At 35.8% G+C, this 19,516-nt stretch overlaps 2 protein-coding genes across 2 annotated transcripts in view; both read right to left on the bottom strand.

Annotated features, from left to right (window-relative positions):
• Positions 1-5,173, bottom strand: part of LOC137648741 (ankyrin repeat, SAM and basic leucine zipper domain-containing protein 1-like) — a 77,581-nt gene extending 72,408 nt beyond the window's left edge. The window contains exon 1 of the mRNA XM_068381818.1: positions 4,903-5,173. Within this exon, the coding sequence (XP_068237919.1) occupies positions 4,903-5,027 (125 nt within the window). The 5' untranslated portion in view covers positions 5,028-5,173. The remainder of the gene's footprint in view (positions 1-4,902) is intronic.
• Positions 5,174-6,892: 1,719 nt separating this feature from the next.
• The window catches only part of LOC137648752 (uncharacterized), a 20,427-nt gene continuing 7,803 nt past the window's right edge, over positions 6,893-19,516 (bottom strand). The window contains exons 2-7 of the mRNA XM_068381834.1: positions 14,572-14,989; positions 14,350-14,402; positions 12,969-13,071; positions 12,112-12,431; positions 11,322-11,496; positions 6,893-9,919 (exon numbers count right to left, since the gene is read on the bottom strand). Coding sequence (XP_068237935.1) covers positions 9,847-9,919; positions 11,322-11,496; positions 12,112-12,431; positions 12,969-13,071; positions 14,350-14,402; positions 14,572-14,684 — 837 coding nt within the window. The 5' untranslated portion in view covers positions 14,685-14,989 and the 3' untranslated portion in view covers positions 6,893-9,846. The remainder of the gene's footprint in view (positions 9,920-11,321; positions 11,497-12,111; positions 12,432-12,968; positions 13,072-14,349; positions 14,403-14,571; positions 14,990-19,516) is intronic.

The following is a 19,516-nucleotide window of genomic DNA, read 5'->3' as shown; positions in this document are numbered from 1 at the left end:
TTCCTTTTCTCTCCCCGGTTTCACATAAATACTTGCTCTGAACTAGTTTCCCTAACCAGTTCATTCACGGTAAAATCGTCTCATTTTATATTCCCATTCAATATTATTTATCATTCATTCCATTTGATCTTCCTATATTGTTTTTATTTCTTTTCTTTGGTTATTTCCTTTTCACTCCTCTGTTTCCCATAAATACTTTCTCTGGACTAGTTTCCCTATTTAGTTCATTCATGTTTACCCGCTAGTCTTCTTTGTTTTTCCCTTAACCAATCACCAACCGATGCCTATTCAGATATCTCCCTACCCCCCCTTCCTTTATCTCTTTGAGAGGTGTGTTCATACCCTTTCCTCCAATCCCTTTTGCGTTTTAACCTTTGACCCAGTAAGGCGTTCGTTATTTCAAGTGCGATTTATTTTTTCGTATTTTTCGATGGAGGAAGTTATAGAAACTTGTAACGGCTGCAGTATTCCGTACCTAAAAGCAGTGGCTAAATTCCATGGTGATTTTTATGATTCTTCAGTTAATGTTGATTATTTCCTTAAATCACGCAACATAATTCCTCAACGTTTACAGTGCCCCAAGTGCCGTTCTCTTTTATCTTATAGGAAAGACATTCACGTGTTTTATTGCAATTCTGAATCCATCATACCTAAAACTAAGAAGAAACGTCGTTGTGGTTACAGTGAACCCTCGTTTATCGCGGTAGATAGGTTCCAGTCGCGGCCGCGATAGGTGAAAATCCGCGAAGTAGTGACACCATATTTACCTATTTATTCAACATGTATATTCAGACTTTTAAAACCTTCCCTTGTACGTAGTACTGTTAACAAACTACCCTTTAATGTACAGAACACTTAATGCATGTACTACAGTACCCTAAACTAAAACAGGCACAAATATTAAAGGTGATTTTATATCATGCATTTCCTAAACATGCTAAAAAGTACGATAAAAAATGGCAACCAATGTTTTGTTTACATTTATCTCTGATCATAATGTAGAAACAAACTGGAGGTAGAGCTTTGCTTATTACCCAGACATATTTCCCATACTTTTCCCTTAGAACTACATCACATCTTCCTACTTTAGATATATATATATATATATATATATATATATATATATATATATATATATATATATATATGTATATATATATATGTGTGTGTGTGTGTATATATATATATATATATATATATATATATATATATATATATATATTTATATGTATACACATATACATACCTACATATATACATAAATACATGCATACATATATATATATATATATATTACTGTATATAAATGGGTTATGGAAAAAATCCACGAAGTGGTGAATCCGCGATGGTCGAACCGCGAAGTAGCGAGGGTTCACTGTATACCGTTACTGCCTATAAAGGTACATTTTTTTTGGAAAAGTCGTCTACCTCCATGGAAGCCACGAGTTTCGTCGTTTTCTTCATAAAAGTAAGTCAGTCCTCAATAGTCATTACAATGATACCTCGGTACTCGACCATAATCCGTTTGGGATCAGTGTTCGACCTCCGATTTGTTCGAGTACCGAAACCTTTTTTCCCATAAGAAATAATGGTATTTATTTTTATACGTTCCTACGCACCCCAAAATGCCCAAAATATTAATAAAACGTGTACCTAAACAACAATAATAATTTAAATGTGTACGAAATTGGTCGGAAAACTATATACGTAAAACAATTTTAAACCATTTACTGTACAGTACATACCTTTGAGCAGCGGTTCGATGGCATACAGGAATGGATGTGGAGAGGATGGAAGGGGGAGGTTACTGCTTGGAAGGAGAGTCCCCTTCCATGATGTGGCTGGGTAGTTCTCCTTCAGGGGTTTTTTCTCACTGCAGTAAAAGGTAGGGCAAATCTCCTTCAGGGGTTTTTTCTCTTCTGTTTCTCTTCTTTGGAGGGGAATCAGGCTGGGATATAGCAGCTCTCTTTTCTTTTGTGAAAAACATGTCAATTGTCAGCTGCTTCTTTCTCTTCTGCACTATTCTTCTAAAGTGAGACATAACATTATCATTAAAGATGTTCACTGCCCAGTTTGCTACTGCTGTTTCTGGGTGATATTTTTCCACAAAAGCCTGCAACTCTCCCCACTTCGAACACATGTCATATATCACTGAACTCGGAACCTCCTCTCTTACATCCTCATCTTCTGAGGATTCCAGCTCCCCAATCAAATCCTGCTGCTGTTGTTGCAGGCGCAACAATTCTTCAATGGTCAACTCAGTGGAGTGGCTATCAACAAGTTCATCAATGTCTTCCCTGTTGACCTCAAGCCCCATACTCCTGCCCATGCCAACAATTTCATCAACGACAACAGTGTCCTCAGAAATAACAGTAGCAGTGCTTGAACCCGCCTCTGATTGGAAACCCTCAAATTCCCTCTCTGTTACACATGATGGCCACAGCTTTCGCCAGGCAGAGTTCAATGTCCTATAGGTTACACCACGCCAAGCTTGGTCAATCATGTTCACACAGTTGAGGATGCTGAAGTGATCCTTCCAGAATTCCTTTAAGGTCAACTGTGAATCACTAGTCACTTCAAAACACTTTCGGAAAAGGGCCTTGGTATACAGTTTTTTAAAGTTTGAAATGACCTGTTGGTCCATGGGCTGGAGTATGGGAGTAGTATTGGGGGGCAGGAATTTAATCTTGATAAAACTGTACTCTTCTTTTAAGTCTTCCTCTAGACCTGGAGGGTGTGCAGGAGCTTTGTCCATCACCAGAAAACAGTTCAATGGCAAGTTCTTTTCAGTCAGGTATGCCTTAACCTGGGGGGCAAACGCTTCGTTGATCCACTCACTAAAGAATTGTCTTGTGACCCAAGATTTAGTGTTAGCGCGCCACATAACTGATAGTGCACTTTTCAAGATATTGTTTCTTTCGAAGACCCGGGGGTTGTCCGAGTGGTACACTAACAAGGGTTTAATCTTGCAATCGCCACTAGCATTGGCGCACAGCAGCAACGTCTGTCTATCTTTCATTGGCTTGTGACCTGGCATCTTCGTCTCGTCCTTGGTAATGTAGGTATTGGCCGGCATTTTCTTCCAAAATAACCCGGTCTCATCGCAATTGAAGACTTGCTGCGGGATCAAATTTTGTTCCTTAATGTATCGGTCGAATTCGCCAACGTATTTTTCAGCTGCCGCCTGATCCGAACTGGCTGCCTCCCCATGTCTAGTCACACGGTGAATACCAGTTCTGTTCCGGAATTTCTCGAACCAGCCCCTGCTTGCTTTAAAAGTAAATGACGAATCACTTTCACTAGTACTGGCACTTTTCTTCACTAATTCTTCATAAATATGAAGAGCTTTCTCGCAAATGAAAGCTTCACTTATACTTTCCCCAGCCAACTGCTTTTCTTTAATAAATATAAGGAGCAACTTTTCCATTTCCTCAATTACTTGTGGCCTTTGCTTACTAATTGCTGTCACTCCCTGTGCAACATTAGCTTTCTTTATCACTTCCTTATTTTTCAAAAAGGTCGAAATGGTCGACTTCGCCATGCCATACTGTAAGGCTAGATCAGACACTCGTACACCATTCTCGTATTTCGCAATAATTTCCTTCTTCAACTCGATCGTTGTTCTCACTGTTTTCCTCTTATCCTTCCCCTTATCACTAACTTTCTTGGGGCCCATTATTATCGGCAAAAGAAGACAATAAAACGCACTAAATCACAATAAATTCTCAACACGTGTTGTCGGACTGACGCTCTCTCTTGAAATGATGCTACCTGACCAAGCGAGAGTAGCCAAGATGGCCGCTCATCTAACTCGGCCACGCGTTCGGCTGTTCGAGTTCCGATTTTTTGTTCGAACACCGCAGCAAAAATTACTCGAATTTTTTGGTCGAACTCCGATTTGTTCAAATTTAGAGTCGTTCCACTACCGAGGTATCACTGTATATGTGTTTTGTGACCGGGGTACTTCTAGGCAAGGTTAGGTGGGTTTGTTAGGTTCTGTGCCCTTTTTGTACTTTTTATATATTGTGTAATAGTTATATGGAAAAATTATTCAAAATACGTATGGAAATATTTAGCATTTCTACCGCTAGTAATGTCATCGTGTCGTTGGTAACTCTGTGTACCATTCATCATCGTTGGTAGTACTGTGAATCATTGGTAACGTTGCTAATGTTATCGTTCTCAGTACATTCGTAAGAGAAGTGACAACGTTGAACAAGTTCTTATATTTAAATATTTTAACACAACATATGTGATAATATTTGGTAAATTTGTATTGTATTACAGGGTCTGATTTCGCACAGAAAAGATATGATTTCCTATAGTAAATAACGTGATTTAACCGGTTTTCACCTTCATTTCATCCATAATAACATCAACCAATTCGTCAACTTAAAGTTAGTCGGATTGGTTGATCTGTTTGATTCCGGTTGAAATGAAGGTCAAATTCGGTTAAATCACGATATTTACTATAGGAAATCATATATTTTCTGTGCGAAAATCATACCCTGTAATACAATACAAATTTACCCGTTTTTCAATAGGAAACACGTTTTTTAACTAAAAAAAGTTTTTTCCATCCGTAACTATGAAACCCACTGCCGTATTCTTAGTCAGCCGTCATCATACATATTGATGGCTTCTATCATACATACACCCTTTTAACACTTTTACCAGCACTTGGAAACACTAACACCTCAGTCCTCAAATTCTTTGACTTAACCAAACTTACATCATCTTCGATAGACAATGGTGGACCTAAGCCTAGACTATCCAGTCTTCCCCATTGCAAAGAGCAATGTTTGACATTACCATTCTCTTGCCATTTCACAAGACCAATCTTTATCGAGTTGTAAGACCTCATGTCAGCCTGAGCCAATAAGCGAACATTAATCTACTTACGTGGAAATTGGGGTCATGTCAATCAAGTCTTCGCGGGGTTTCCTATACCGCTCGGGTCCTCCCACACTACTTTCGAGCTCAAGCTCGTCTTCGGAGGAATCACTCATCCCGGCAGGTGCAAACATGGCCTACTGGTATTCACTTGTTGTTCTACAGCACAGAGTCAACAGCTGGCAAGCGATGAAATAGGCTTAAATGGGTTTTGGGAAAAACGCCAAACCGTACTTCTATTTGTGGGACCAATGTTTACAATTGTGACGTCACCAGTGGTAGTTGTCAAAGACTATATACTGAAGGAAGATAGGAAGGCTCAAAATAGAATGTTAATACGCTAGTTGGCAACTCCAAGTGAACACAATAATTGGTTGCTCCGATTTTAGATGGCGTTGTAGGTATACATCGTTTGTCGTCTGTTTGTTTATATTCAGAATTTGATAGTTGACTCAAACGAAAAAAATGGCGCCGACAGTAAAGAAGTCACACCAGTGTGTTGTGTGCCATAAACAAAAAGAAACCGATCCTCATTTGGTATTTCACAGGTTCCCTAAGGACAAAGAACGGTGAGTCCAAACAGTATAATACATGCAGTATGTGCTGCTAATGAGTAAGCCCCACTGATATTGGATGTAAGATTAAGGCAAGGCATCCACAGTACATCTCTTTTGTTTTTCATTTTTTTTGTTTTGTTGGCTTGTATGCTACCTTATTTCTATTTCCAACCCCCCTTTGATTATTTTTGTGTGTGATATATTTTTGTGTTATTTTGATCCTTCTGATTGTACATTGATACATTTATTAGTTTATAATACTAAACTATACATGAGTGCATCATGCTTTTCCATTTCAATAAAAAATAAAATACAATTGTGTTTTTATACACCTAATATCTCTCCACCTTACAGTGGCCTACATACTGCAATTAAATGTATGCCTACACATAAGCATTTGTGGCTATGTTTAACAAAGCAGATATACAGTATGTTTTAATTTATTCGAATGTGGTATTGTATAGAACATTTAAAAATGGTTGTAATATACTGTACAATACTTATATTTTCAAGAAAATTAACTAAATCATAAGAGATATAGCTATTGAATTTCTAAAAAATAGACTGAGAAACATAATTTACAATTTAGTTACCTAAAATTTAAGAATATCATGAATATATGAGTAAAATATACTGACATAGAAATGCAAATTATGGACAACTATGTCGCAAAATTTACAATCGAATTCCATCCTATATACCCGTAAGCATTACCGCTCTGAATGTTTGGTTGCTCGCTCAAGAGATGGCGCCATTTGTTTCGCATGGGAGTATCTGGCATCTTTTCATAGCACAGTCATTTGTGTGTTAGAAGCCTGAGCCTTCCTATCTTCCTTCAGTATATAGTCTTTGGTAGTTGTGTCTGGATGTAAGCACTGATCTCATATCCTTAGTAGATCGATACCTCTCCGTACTGCGTTTTACTTTTTTGTTTATTTTTCTTCTTTTTGCGAGTATTATAGCTATCATATCTTCGGGATCAAGGTGTTAAGTTTTCTTCCTCAATAATTAATACCTAAGCTTTTTCCATCCATGTTGTATTTATAAGGCTACATGTAACTGCTTAGAGACTAACTCCTGTAACATTTCTCGATTTAAAACTACAAGCATTTAATTCAATAACATGACAATCCCTTTTTTAAGTTATAACGAGAATTAAGTCAGGTGGAAATACAGTGCCTGATCCATAATGGATATAATTTATTTAATAACTGTTCATTAGATTATCTTAAGTATTAGACTATATAATGAATGAATCTTGACTATTCATTTAGCAGTTGATCGCTGAAGGTTTACAAAAATAAAGAGGCTCAACGCCAAATTTGATATTCTTTAATGTAATAGCAAACAAACATTGAACCATATCTTTCACAATTAAGAAATAAATAATCAAATTTCTTAAGTTCAATATTTACACAATAAAAAAAAAATTAAAATTGGGCTTCCGTGTTATTATGGCCAAGCAAACAGCAGATGGAGGAGGGAAAGATTTACACAAGCTCTGAATAGGGGTGAGCGTAGGAATGCGGAAACGCTCGTTGTTGCTGAAAGGAGATTGGATTCAAGCATTCAATGAACGTGGGTGAGCTTTCGGACCAGGAAAGTCATTCACCACCTAAGCTCGACATATAAAAAAACTCGGCTGTTTCGTCACTATAAAGTAACAGTTGAATGAGCTTGAACAGCAAGAAGGGAGAAAGGAGGCGGTAACCGAGGTACAGCATATTAAGGCTGAAAAGCGAATGCATGCAGGTGCTGAGAGGGCGTGGCAGAGATCCTGTAGGAATGCATACAGTGCACCATGTGAGGTGCAACCCCTTTACTTAAAAGAAGAATGGAAGATACCATGAAACAATGAGGGAAGTTACTTTGTAAAATATTGTCATGAATTTTCCCTCTTGAAACTCAGTCTTAAGGATTTTCTCTTTTGTAGGCCTATATAATATATACAAAGACACTGCATTGTAGAAGGTAATCTTCAATGGATTTTACGCTACAGATAATTACATAAATTGTTAGAAGTAACAGCAGTGCTATATGCCTATTTGGAAAGCGAGCGTAGAAATTATACACATCATGCAATTGACTAGCATTTCTAAAATGTTGACCATTAGTAAATGTGTAAATTCCCTATAATAAAGTTATGTATTCATACATACATTCACAAACACATACACAATCATACTGGACCTATACTCAATGCAGACAAAAGTGGCCGATAGGGGAGGGCACCTGGTTTTAAGTGGATTCCCTCACTGGTGCCACATCTTCACGATCACTGACTTGCTTCCTTTCTTCAACCATGATTCACCTCATTACACTCTGCCTCTTTTCTCGATGTTTCTATATAAATTGGTGTATATACAAAACTGTATTCAAAATTATTTAAACTTTTTTTTATACCACTACAGAGACAAAATTCAAGGCATGTTTTCTGCATAAAGGTTTCACCTCATCCTAAACATGGCATATGAAAGTGGCTCCTGCCACGCTCATTTGCCAGATATTGCCGTTACACACGCTGTGAGAACACACTATCACAATGAATAAAACACTGATTATGTAATGGACTATAAATAGAAGATGGGAGCTCAATTTCAAAAAGATTGTATAGCAATATGGAACCAGTGTCGTTTTGGGAAAGGAAGGTTAAAAATGTAAGGGAAATGGGTAGTGAATTAAGGAAAGGGAAGGCTCCCCGCCAAGTGAGTCTAATATTTGGTCTGTAAGCAGGAGGGGATGGGGTTGGTCTTCTCTGTGCAGGGAGGTCAAAGGACGGTGAGCAACAGCAAGCTTAGAGAATGAGCGGTGAAGTAGGCAAAAGTCTAAGCTGATGTGCAGGGATGAAAAATGAAGGAAGAAACAGAATCTATGATAAAAGGAAAAAGTGAGCCACGAAGGATGGAATTGCTTGAACCAAGGGTGAGGAGGGACATGAAACCGGGGCAGCATCATGAATATATAGCATAATAAAAAAAGAAAGGGGAATTGGAATAATATTAGCTGTAAAAAAGTTATATGAATGAGCTAGTGTTAGAATGGATAAGAAGAGAGAATTGATGATAAATCAAAGAAGAGGAATAAGAGAGAAGCAAAATAAGAGTAGGGATTGGAAAGCCTGCCGGTTATCTGTGGAGATGTGGCACCAGTGGAGAATTCGTTTAAAACCAGGGGCCCTCCCCTGTCGGTCATTTTTCACTGCATTGGTTATAAATAGCTTTATTTAATACAGTTATGCAGTTTCCGTACATCAATGGATGCACTAACATATATTTTCAAATATTCCATTAGAATAATTTTACAAGTGAAAAAGATTAGGCTACATCTTTTCTTTTTTATTTTAATAAATCTAACGTTGGATTAACTTAGATTCTAAGAGCTAGTATATATTACGGATGCAGCTTCTGTGTAAAGGTACTGCATTCTTACTAGACGCAGATCCGGAGAGAGAGAGAGAGAGAGAGAGAGAGAGAGAGAGAGAGAGAGAGAGAGAGAGAGAGAGAGAGAGAGAGAGAGAGAGAGAGATTTATACATTATGAAGTATTATCTCTGGAGGTCATTGCTGTGCAACTAAAAATTCTTTTGTACTTTATTAGAACCCAGTAAATTATTAAAACGTAATCACTTTTCCATGACTCGTCAGTTAATACTTTTGATTTCTGGGAGTATCTGACATCTATGGAACGTGAAAAAAAGAACATGCCTTGTTGCGCTAAGTACATTCCCATCGTATAGAAGTGTTTTTTTTTTCCTTTTCTTTTTTCTTTACTGAAAATTTATAGACTTTTTTGTCCTTGAGGTGAATGACTCATGCTTTCCATCAAAGTCGTGTGCAAATAGGAGGGGATAGGGTGATGCTATGGGTTCTATATAACCCTCCTAACTAGGAAAAATTAGTATAAAAGAACAAAATTGACTTCTCCAATTCGTACAGAATTTTTTTTTTGTATATAAAACAGTACACCATCACACACAGAACAAGGAAAAAATAATATAAGTGTACATTGCAATTATACTAAATCAATAGTATTTTCTTGTTCCATATGCAACACTAATACAGTATTTCCAAAAATGGATGAAATAAATTGAAAACAAATTCTTTTTAACAGTCCCCTGCCATTTTAAAGATCCAGTGCATGACTGATATTCACTGGTTAAAAAAAATAATGTTCTATTCACAAGTCATAGAAATTATTAATCTGAAAATCAGTTGCAACTCTGTTATACAAAGGGGCGTGGCTTATATCCAAGCTTAGTTTTCATTCACGAGAAGCAGGAATACCATCCGTTCATCAGCCGAGGAGCCGTGTTTCGTGTTAAAGTTGGAATTCAGCAGACTCAAGACGTGGCCACAGATTTTATCGTTGATTCAATTTAGAGTTCCTTTCACACATTTTCAGGGAGATTCGTCGCTCTCCGAGAAAGTAGATGCTCTTAGGAGTAAGGGTAGTCGAGATGTTCCAGCAGGACTGTGGAAAGAAATATGGATAAGTATATGAAGAAATTTCAATGCTTACATAGATGTGTAAAGGTCTTCTTTGCATTTCCTCTTGTTAAGTAAACTCGTTGATGATATAAATACACACACACGCATATATATATATATATATATATATATATATATATATATATATATATATATATATATATATATACTGTATATATATATATATATATATATATATATATATATATATATATATATATATATATATATATATATATATATATATATATATATATATATATATATATATATATAGGCTTTCAGGATTTCATTTATTATTTTTTATGGCGGAGAGGAAAACACAGAATGTGAAAAAATTGTCTTTTAATAAAATTATTGTGTTAAATGAGTGCATTTCATCATTATCAGCATCATTCAAAACATCACATACCTACTTGTGTGGAACAAGACAGAAAGGCAATTTAGCTTATTGTGCTGGCTTCCAAAAAATAAAAGGCCCGTTTGTGAGATAAAAGAGAAAAGTATAGCATAGGGAAATGGAGAAATATAAAAATTGAAAATAAGCAAACATGAACAAATAATTTATTGATATCATATAGTGTACATAATATATATGAGCAGTTGCTGTAAAATAAAGGGAATCTAGGGAAATGAATTACAAACTTCCTTATTCTTATTTTAATTGAGGAAAAGGAAAGGCCAGTGGAACTTTAAGTGTGGCATCGTGACTACTCAACAATTTATGAATGTCAAGTGGCACGAACTAACATCATTCTAAATGAGATTTTACGCATCAGCACAGCAAATGCTATCTCTATCAGTTACTCTTTTCTTTTCTATCATTCATGCTAAAGGAGAAGCTGTATTTTATTGGTAAATTTTGATAAAACCATTATCCTTAATGATTTTTGAAGCAAAAAAAAAAAAGGGGGGGGCATACTTTAAATAATTTATATCCCTTTGAATTCCCTTTAAGATGGACAAAAAGAATAACAGAATGGGGCTCTAGAGATTGCAAACGAAGCAGGAGAAGGAAGAAAAGAAGATGAATTGACGAGCTAAGGAAGTTTGAGGGTATAGACTGGCATAGAAAGACCATAAATAGGCGCGAGTGGAAGGGCATGTCTGAGGCCTTTGATATACATTAGACTAACGACGGCTGATGATGATGATGATGATGATGAACTTCCCTTTATGATACATAAAGTGGATGTGACCACCTTGAAATATGTCAGTACTTTAAGTTGAAAGTTTATATTTAAGCATTAATATGTTAAAGTATGAGGACATCAAAAGGAAATAAGGTCGGCCTACATATTTTCTTACATGACTATGCTAGATGAATCATGTGCCTAGGAATGGAACTATTCCAGACAACTGGAATGAAATATTCCAGAGCTCACCTGTTCGATCCAGCCGTCCTCAGATGACTCCTGTTTGGCTGGAACCAGTCGTCGCTGTCGTCGTGAGAGGTCGTTGTTGACCAAGCTCTCGTGAACCGATGCGGACGGAAACACCTTGGTTGGCTCATCGCACTTTGAGTGCTGCTGCTTCGCCTGGAACTTTGTCGAGTTTCAGCTGCAACAGGGATGCATGCTGTGAAAATCTTCAGCCATTATGTTTGAATTGTTTTTGTGAAGTATTCTGACTATCTGAATCTCGGTTAAAGTTACCTCTGGAATTGGTCAGGATTGGCCGAATTTGATAAAATAAGGTTGATTATCAACAGCCACAGCTCACAACAATATATCTATAGAAAATTCAGAAGTCTTTAAAAAGGACAGACAATGGTCTCAAGGGGAAGAGTGCCAAGTTTGGGTTGAGCTATGAAATTAACTAGCAGCCATTTTTAATCAGTAGGCCTAAACATCACAAGGATATATATATATATATATATATATATATATATATATAATTATACATATATATATATATATATATATATATATATATATAATATATATATATATATATATATATATATATATATATATATATATATATATATATATATATATATATGAAAAGTGACACATAATTCCCGTAGACTTTTATCACATCACACACGTCTGACTTACAGTAGTCATAATCTACGGAGGTGAATTACATGAACCTTATTTTGAAAGGATAAACTAAAATATGGAAAGAGTACATATCTTCATCATAAAGCTAAAATAATATAAAACAACTTACCCGAATCACCTGATCTGTAATCGAGAGGCGTTATAAACCTTGTAGGTTCTAGAATGAAAGTGGATGTCGTCGAAAAACTGTCGCTGCGGCTGGTTTGGCTCTGGTTGTTGCTGGGACTCGAAAAGTCGCTGAATCTAATGACAGTTTCATCGACCAACTGGCTTTCCATCGTGTTATCTTCCATGAGTTTTGTTTCGTAGAACTTAGAACCAATGCTGGATTCTCGTGTCTCCACCGAACTCTGCTTCTTCGTCATGCCTTTGCAATCTTTGAAACTTGCGGTGGGAGCTAGAGTCTCTGCTGGGCGCGTTTTGGCAAACCTGTTGATTTGATTGAATGATCAATTTAGGATTAATATTATCATAGAATTCTATTGTTATTTTGGATTTACGAAAAAACCATGAGATAATGAATAATAGTTAATTAGTATTCCATTTACGAATGAGTGTTTAGAATTTGATAAAGCTAAGTCATCAGTTCTAAGGGGGGGGGGGGTGTTAACCCAGGGGATATATCGTTTAGGTGACAATAAATCTGAACAGATTTCACCCCAAGATGTTAATATCAAGGTAGATTGATGAATAAATATCTTGATGTTTGTTATATGCTATTTCTCAGTCCCCTTTAATCACGGCTGATAAATACAGAAACGGGTGAAGACCACTTGATAATGCAATATATGAAAATACAAAAGATCCAAGTTACATCTAATCTTTCTTTATAACCCGAAGATGTATAGGATGTTAATTATAGCTTTATATAACAAGAACACCGACTATTATAGTAGGCATCTAGAATAACGAAGATAATTAACCAACAAAGCAAGTAACTGGTGCGTTCTCATGGGCAACACTAACCTCACAACTTTAGAGATGACGAAGTAAACGCACCCGACGAAGATGCCGAAAGCTGCGATTGTAAACACGAGGCTGAAGACAATAATCTCCCAGGGTACCAAACCTGGAATTGGGAATTTTTTTCTTTCAACTTTATAAAATGCCTGTACTATTCACCTATATTTTGCTAGCACTATAGAACCTCCCAAACCACCTTACAACAATTTAGTCTATTTTTCATCAACTTTAATTCTTCTTATTACACGTTTCAAACGAATGCTAACAGATTCAAGATCTCTATTTGCTTCAAGTAAGTTCAACATATACCCTCCCAGATAGAAAGGAGAGTTGCTAGACATTTTCTCTATATTTTAACCTTAGATCTCATTGACATTTTAATTTTCTTTCAAATATTTTGCAACTGTTCTGCTGCCTTCTTTGCTTAGTTCTTTTTCACTCAAATATTTTCTCATTTTATCACCACCTTTTACAGTTACTCTCAAGTACCTAAACGATAATGGAGATCAATTGCTTCCTCTTTTCCACCTTCCTTACTAGTTCATTTTATCATCTACCTGGGTTACAGTTAGCCTACCCCTAAAGTCTAAACAGTTGAAGCTATTTTAATTTAGTTTTAGTTTTCCGCTTATAAATAAGCACTTTCCAAATCTCTCAATAGTTTTTGTAGTTTCTATTCTCTATCCACATTCAGTACTTCAGCATTTGTCTAAAAATGTTTTACAATATTTAGAAAAAATTACTTCTCCTTCCATCCACAGAAATTAATTAAAGAGTTATGGGGACACTAACACACCAGTCATGCTTGTTCACAAATTCTAAAATGTAAAATGTTTAATTTTTATCATACATATACATTATACATACACCCATATATATATATATATATATATATATATATATATATATATATATATATATATATATATATATAGATATATATATATATATGTGTGTGTGTGTGTATATATATATATATATATATATATATATATATATATATATACATATATATATGTGTATATATATATATATATATATATATATATATATATATATATATATATGTAGCCTATACATACATGTGTGTGTCTGTGTCTGATATTTTTCTTATGAAAGCATTTGTGATAAATGTATTTAACGTTACACTCTTTTATCGTTCACATTTGGTATTCAAAATTCTTATCAATACACGTATTGAACTCCAAACCAAAATACGGCAAAATGAAAAGATTTCAGTCCAATACTCAATTCACTATAAGTTAAGCTGTCTCTTAGTAATCGTGTAGGTAATTTTTCCCACCGAGAATTGTAAACTGTATCTTGAAGAAATATTGTAATTTTTTATGTACTGTTTATGCTTGAATATTTAGAAACCACTTACCTAGATCCTCCCAATGGTGTTTCATGCACTTTCCGTTATTGTCGTGGTACCCACTGAAAGAATAAAAAAGAGAGGGGCAGACTTAAAATTTTGCAACAGTCTGAAGGACACTCAAAAGACAAAAGCTAATTATATAATGCATTATACGTAATTGAATTTTCAGCATTAAAAAAATATTTGAATTAGCCTTTAAGAAAATAAAGACTGTTAAATCAAACTTACCTGTCACAGGTACACACAAGGCCCTTGCAGTGAGCATGAGGCTGGGATCGAAAACACTGAGCGTGACTCCAGCAAGCTTCTCCGAGTTTTCTCACTCCTTGTCCGAGCAACATCTTTTCTCGAATAGAGAAACACTTTCAGCAGGTCTTGCTTCTTCTGATATTTAAAGGAAGTTTTGATTATTTCTGTGTTTTAAAGGGAAAAATCTCGTTTCACTTGAAGTCGAATTGTCTTCGAATGAACTCATCCTGTCTGGTGTAATCTGAGGTCTCTCACAGACCAGTGGGGATGATTGTACTCTCGTGTTTCTATTGTTATTGAATGGTTCCAGCAAGCAATGCTACTCGTGGTTTGGGCACTAATAGATCGCCACAGCAGGACCAAACAGCTAACATTTGTCACTCCTCTGATACTGATGCTGAAATGAAATAAAGATATTTTGTATATCCTATACATAATCAAATCAATGATAAGTTTTTAAGATGGGTGTCGTGTAAGATTAGGGGCTGGAGTTTTGTATAATAAATTAGATTTGTAACACGGGTGGATCTTTGACCTTCACTGAAAGAAATTTACAAAATTTATTTTTGCTCTGTGAAATTTATTGTAGTTCATCAAAATATTTTAGTTCATCGAAATATCTGAAGGGGATTTGTGTATCCGTAAACGGATATTTTAATAATATTGGGTTTTCCGACCCATAAAATGAAACTACTTCGCCACCCAGGTAAAGGGAATTCTTTCATTGTCATTGAAACATTGAGACTGTATGTCAGCAAGCGTTTATTTAAACTATGAGCTATTCGCCCTAACCAAGGAGGGTCTTTTCTCTCTCTCTCTCTCTCTCTCTCTCTCTCTCTCTCTCTCTCTCTCTCTCTCTCTCTCTCTCTCTCTCTCTCTCTCAACAGATTGATATCTCCTGGAAGAATAAGAATGAAAATGTAGTCGAGAGATTTTAATTTCTATGAATAACACGTAAAACACTCGGCTATTATTACAATAATCTCGACACAGATTCCTGGGTCATTCATTCGAAGAAATTTAACAAACACATACTGTAGCTTACACACAAACACGCATATATATATATATATATATATATATATATATATATATATATACATATATATATATATATATATATATATATATATATATATATATATATATATATACCATCATCATAGTCATCATCAGCCGTTACTAGGCCACTGCATGACAAAGGCCTCAGATATTCTTCTTCACCCAAGGGATTTACTACTGCATTGTAATTGTTCAGTGGCTACTTTCCTCTTGGTAAGGGTAGAAGACACTCTTTAGCTATGGTAAGCAGCTCTTCTTGGAGAAAGACACTCCAATATCAAACCATTGTTCTCTAGTCTTGGGTAGTGTCATAGCCTTTGTAACATGGTGTTCCACTGTCTTGGGTTAGAGTTCTCTTGCTTGAGGGTACACTCGGGCTCACTATTCTGTCTTATTTCTTTTCCTCTTGCTTTGTTGAAGTTTTCACAGTTTATATAGGAAATATTTATCTTAATGTTGTTACTATTCTTGAAATATTTTATTTTTCCTTGTTTCCTTTCCTCACTGGGCTATTTTCCCTGTTGGGGCCCCTGGGCTTATAGCATCCTGCTTTTCCAACTAGGGTTGTAGCTTAGCATTTAATAATAATAATAATAATAATAATAATAATAATAATAATAATAATAATCATAATATGTCCCTCCAAATGCGTCATTCTACACCAGTCTATGCCAGCAAATTTTCATCATTCTTTAGTCTTTGAAAAGGGATACGAATTGAGCTGTGTCACCCGGCACTGGGACCGGGGAGGTCAGTCAGTACCATAAGAGGGTTAGGATGCATTAGTACCGTGATGTTCACACATACATACACACACATACACGCACACACACATCAAAGTCTGAGGTCGTTGGGGGCATATTCACCACCGCTGTTGAAATGAACAAAGCAAAGAGCACAGAAGCCTATTAAAGTATTATCTTTGTACGTGCATACATCTGTATACAAGCGTGTGCAATTCTAACTCTATTACAATCAATTTTTACTTGCATCATTCGTGTTTACTTTTGCATGTCTTTCTTCTAGTTTGTTGGTGAAAGTTGATAATTTCCTTGAAGAATTTATTCTCTCTCATAAATTACTTTGGAAACATATCCTTGAATACATTAGATATAAACGTGTGCTGTGAAGACACACGAGCGCCTGATTTAACAAAAATAGTTTAGAGTAAGTGATGCAATATTTCAGAAAGAAATTATTCGTTTTTAAAGGCAAAAGAAGTGACGTATGTACACGAACACGTGAATTTGATAATTCAAGTCAAGAATTTTGAACAAGGTGTCTTTAAGACGAGAGAGAGAGAGAGAGAGAGAGAGAGAGAGAGAGAGAGAGAGAGAGAGAGAGAGAGAGAGAGAGAGAGAGAGATTACTCCCGTTGTGGATGCATGTAATAAGGAAATGTGTGTATTTAGTTCACGGTAGACTAATGTTTTTGGTGTGCTGATGTACACATCTTCCAGCTCTTCTCCATTTCTTTGACGTAAACGGTGACAAACAGTCGCTCGTGTTAAGTGGTCTAGAGTAAAAAAATAAACAAGTACGAAGACTTATATGAAGAATCTAGCATAGTGTCATGTCAACTGTCAATTAATGTATCTATAATCGATGTTCTTTCGATAATTTTTGCGACCATAAATCAATCGCATAATCGCCAGTGATATATATATATATATATATATATATATATATATATATATATATATATATATATATATATTATTATTATCATTACTAGCCAAGCTACAACCCTAGTTGGAAAAACAAGATGCTATAAGCCCAAGGGCTCCAATAGGGAAAAATAGCCCAGTGAGGTAAGGAAATAGATAAATGATGAGAATAAATTAACAATAAATCATTCTAAAAACAGTAACAACGTCAAAACAGATATGTCCTATATAAACTATTAACAACGTCAAAAACAGATATGTCATATATAAACTGTAAAAAAACTCATGTCAGCCTGGTCAACATAAAAACATTTGCTCCAACTTTGAACTTTTGAAGTTCTACTGATTCAACATCCCGATTAGGAAGATCATTCCACAACTTGGTAACAGCTGGAATAAAACTTCTAGAATACTGTGTAGTATTGAGCCTCATGATGGAGAAGGCCTGGCTATTAGAATTAACTGCCTGCCTAGTATTATATATATATATATATATATATATATATATATATATATATATATATACACACACACACACACACACACACACACACACATATATATATATATATATCCTCTTATGCCTATTGACGCATAGTGCTTCGGTTAGATTTCGCCAGTCATCTCTATCTTGAGCTTTTAAATCAATACTTCTCCATTCATCACCTCCTCCTTCACGCTTCATACTCATCAGTCATGTAGGCCTGGGTCTTCTAACTATAGTGCATTGTGGAGCCCAGTTGAAAGTTTGGTGAACTAATCTCTCTCGGGGGGTTCGAAGAGCATACCCAAACCATCTCCATCTACCCCTCACCAAGATCTCATCCACAGATGACACTCGAATCATCTCTCTTACAGTTTCATTTCTAATCCTGTCCTTCCATTTAACTCCCACTCTTCTTCTGAGGGCTTTTTTCTCAAATCTACAAAATCTGTTGGATAGTGTTTCGTTGTCATACCATGACTCATGTCCATACAGTAACAATGCCTCTATTCCTCTCTTAGTCTACTCATCGCCTCTATTCATCCATTTATCTTTTGATCTATTTAATAACTGCATCTGCTTTCCTGTGAGTGGCGTTCGCTTAAGAAAGTGTAATCGTACAAATACGGCAGTGTATGGCTTCCTAAAGCTCTCTTTCCCTTCCAGACTCAGTCAATAGCTTTTCGTAATGTGCTAGGAAGCCAAAGCCCTAAGCTTTCACGTTGCTTTAACAGGAGCTGAATCATATAAATTCTAATCGAATTGAAAGAAAAAAAACAATACTTATAGTCGTTGTCACCCGAAGGCTTTAGTTTAGTGTATGTAAATATCTATTGTGTTTCTTTAATTTATTATTATTATTATTATTATTATTATTATTATTATTATTATTATTATTATTATTATTATTATCATCATCATCAGCTACACTACAACACTAGAGGGAAAAGCAGATACTATAATCCCAAGGGCTCCAGCGGGGGAAAATAGCCTAGTGAGAAAGAAAATAAGGAAATAAATACAGTAAACTACAAGAGAAGTAATGAACAATTAAAAGGACATATTTTAGAACAGCAACGACATTAAAATAGATCTTTCGTAAATTAACTATAAAAAGAGACTGGTGTAAGCCTGTTCAACATCAAAACATTTGCTGCAAGTTTGAACGTTTGAAGTTAGTTTATGTCAAAATAAAAAGGCACTCCGTAAAGACTGCCAAAAGCAGGATTTTTTACACGGTCGAACGGTTCGTCGAACGCGGTTCGACAGACAAGTGCTTGTAGTGACGTTCAAACGTGTGAACGAGGTATTTGGTTGTCGAACACGTTTGTCGAACGGTTCGAAGAAAGTCAGATCTAGCCTGACTTTTGTGGGCGCGGCTTCATTGTCCACAAACCATATGCATTTGCGACTGCCTCCACCTCTTCGAACCGTTTGACAAGCATGTTTGACAACCCGGTTCGACTAGCAGTTTGACCGTGTAAACCCCGCTTAAGTCCCCGTATCGATAAATGAATTTATAGATCTATATGTAACATAAGGTACTTTTTTAATGATAATGAATGTATGAATAAATGGTTCCCACAACTATTACTACTATTATCACTAATCTACCATATATAATAAAGGGCAAATGTCTAGCTACATATATAACTAGATGGGACCGGACACTCAGTAGAACGCAGACCTCCACCGGGGCAGCTTATTTCTCG

Source organism: Palaemon carinicauda, chromosome 10 (genome assembly GCF_036898095.1).
Source record: "Palaemon carinicauda isolate YSFRI2023 chromosome 10, ASM3689809v2, whole genome shotgun sequence".
In the NCBI taxonomy this organism is placed as follows: Eukaryota; Metazoa; Arthropoda; class Malacostraca; order Decapoda; family Palaemonidae; genus Palaemon; species Palaemon carinicauda.
This window is presented reverse-complemented; position numbering and strand designations above follow the sequence as displayed.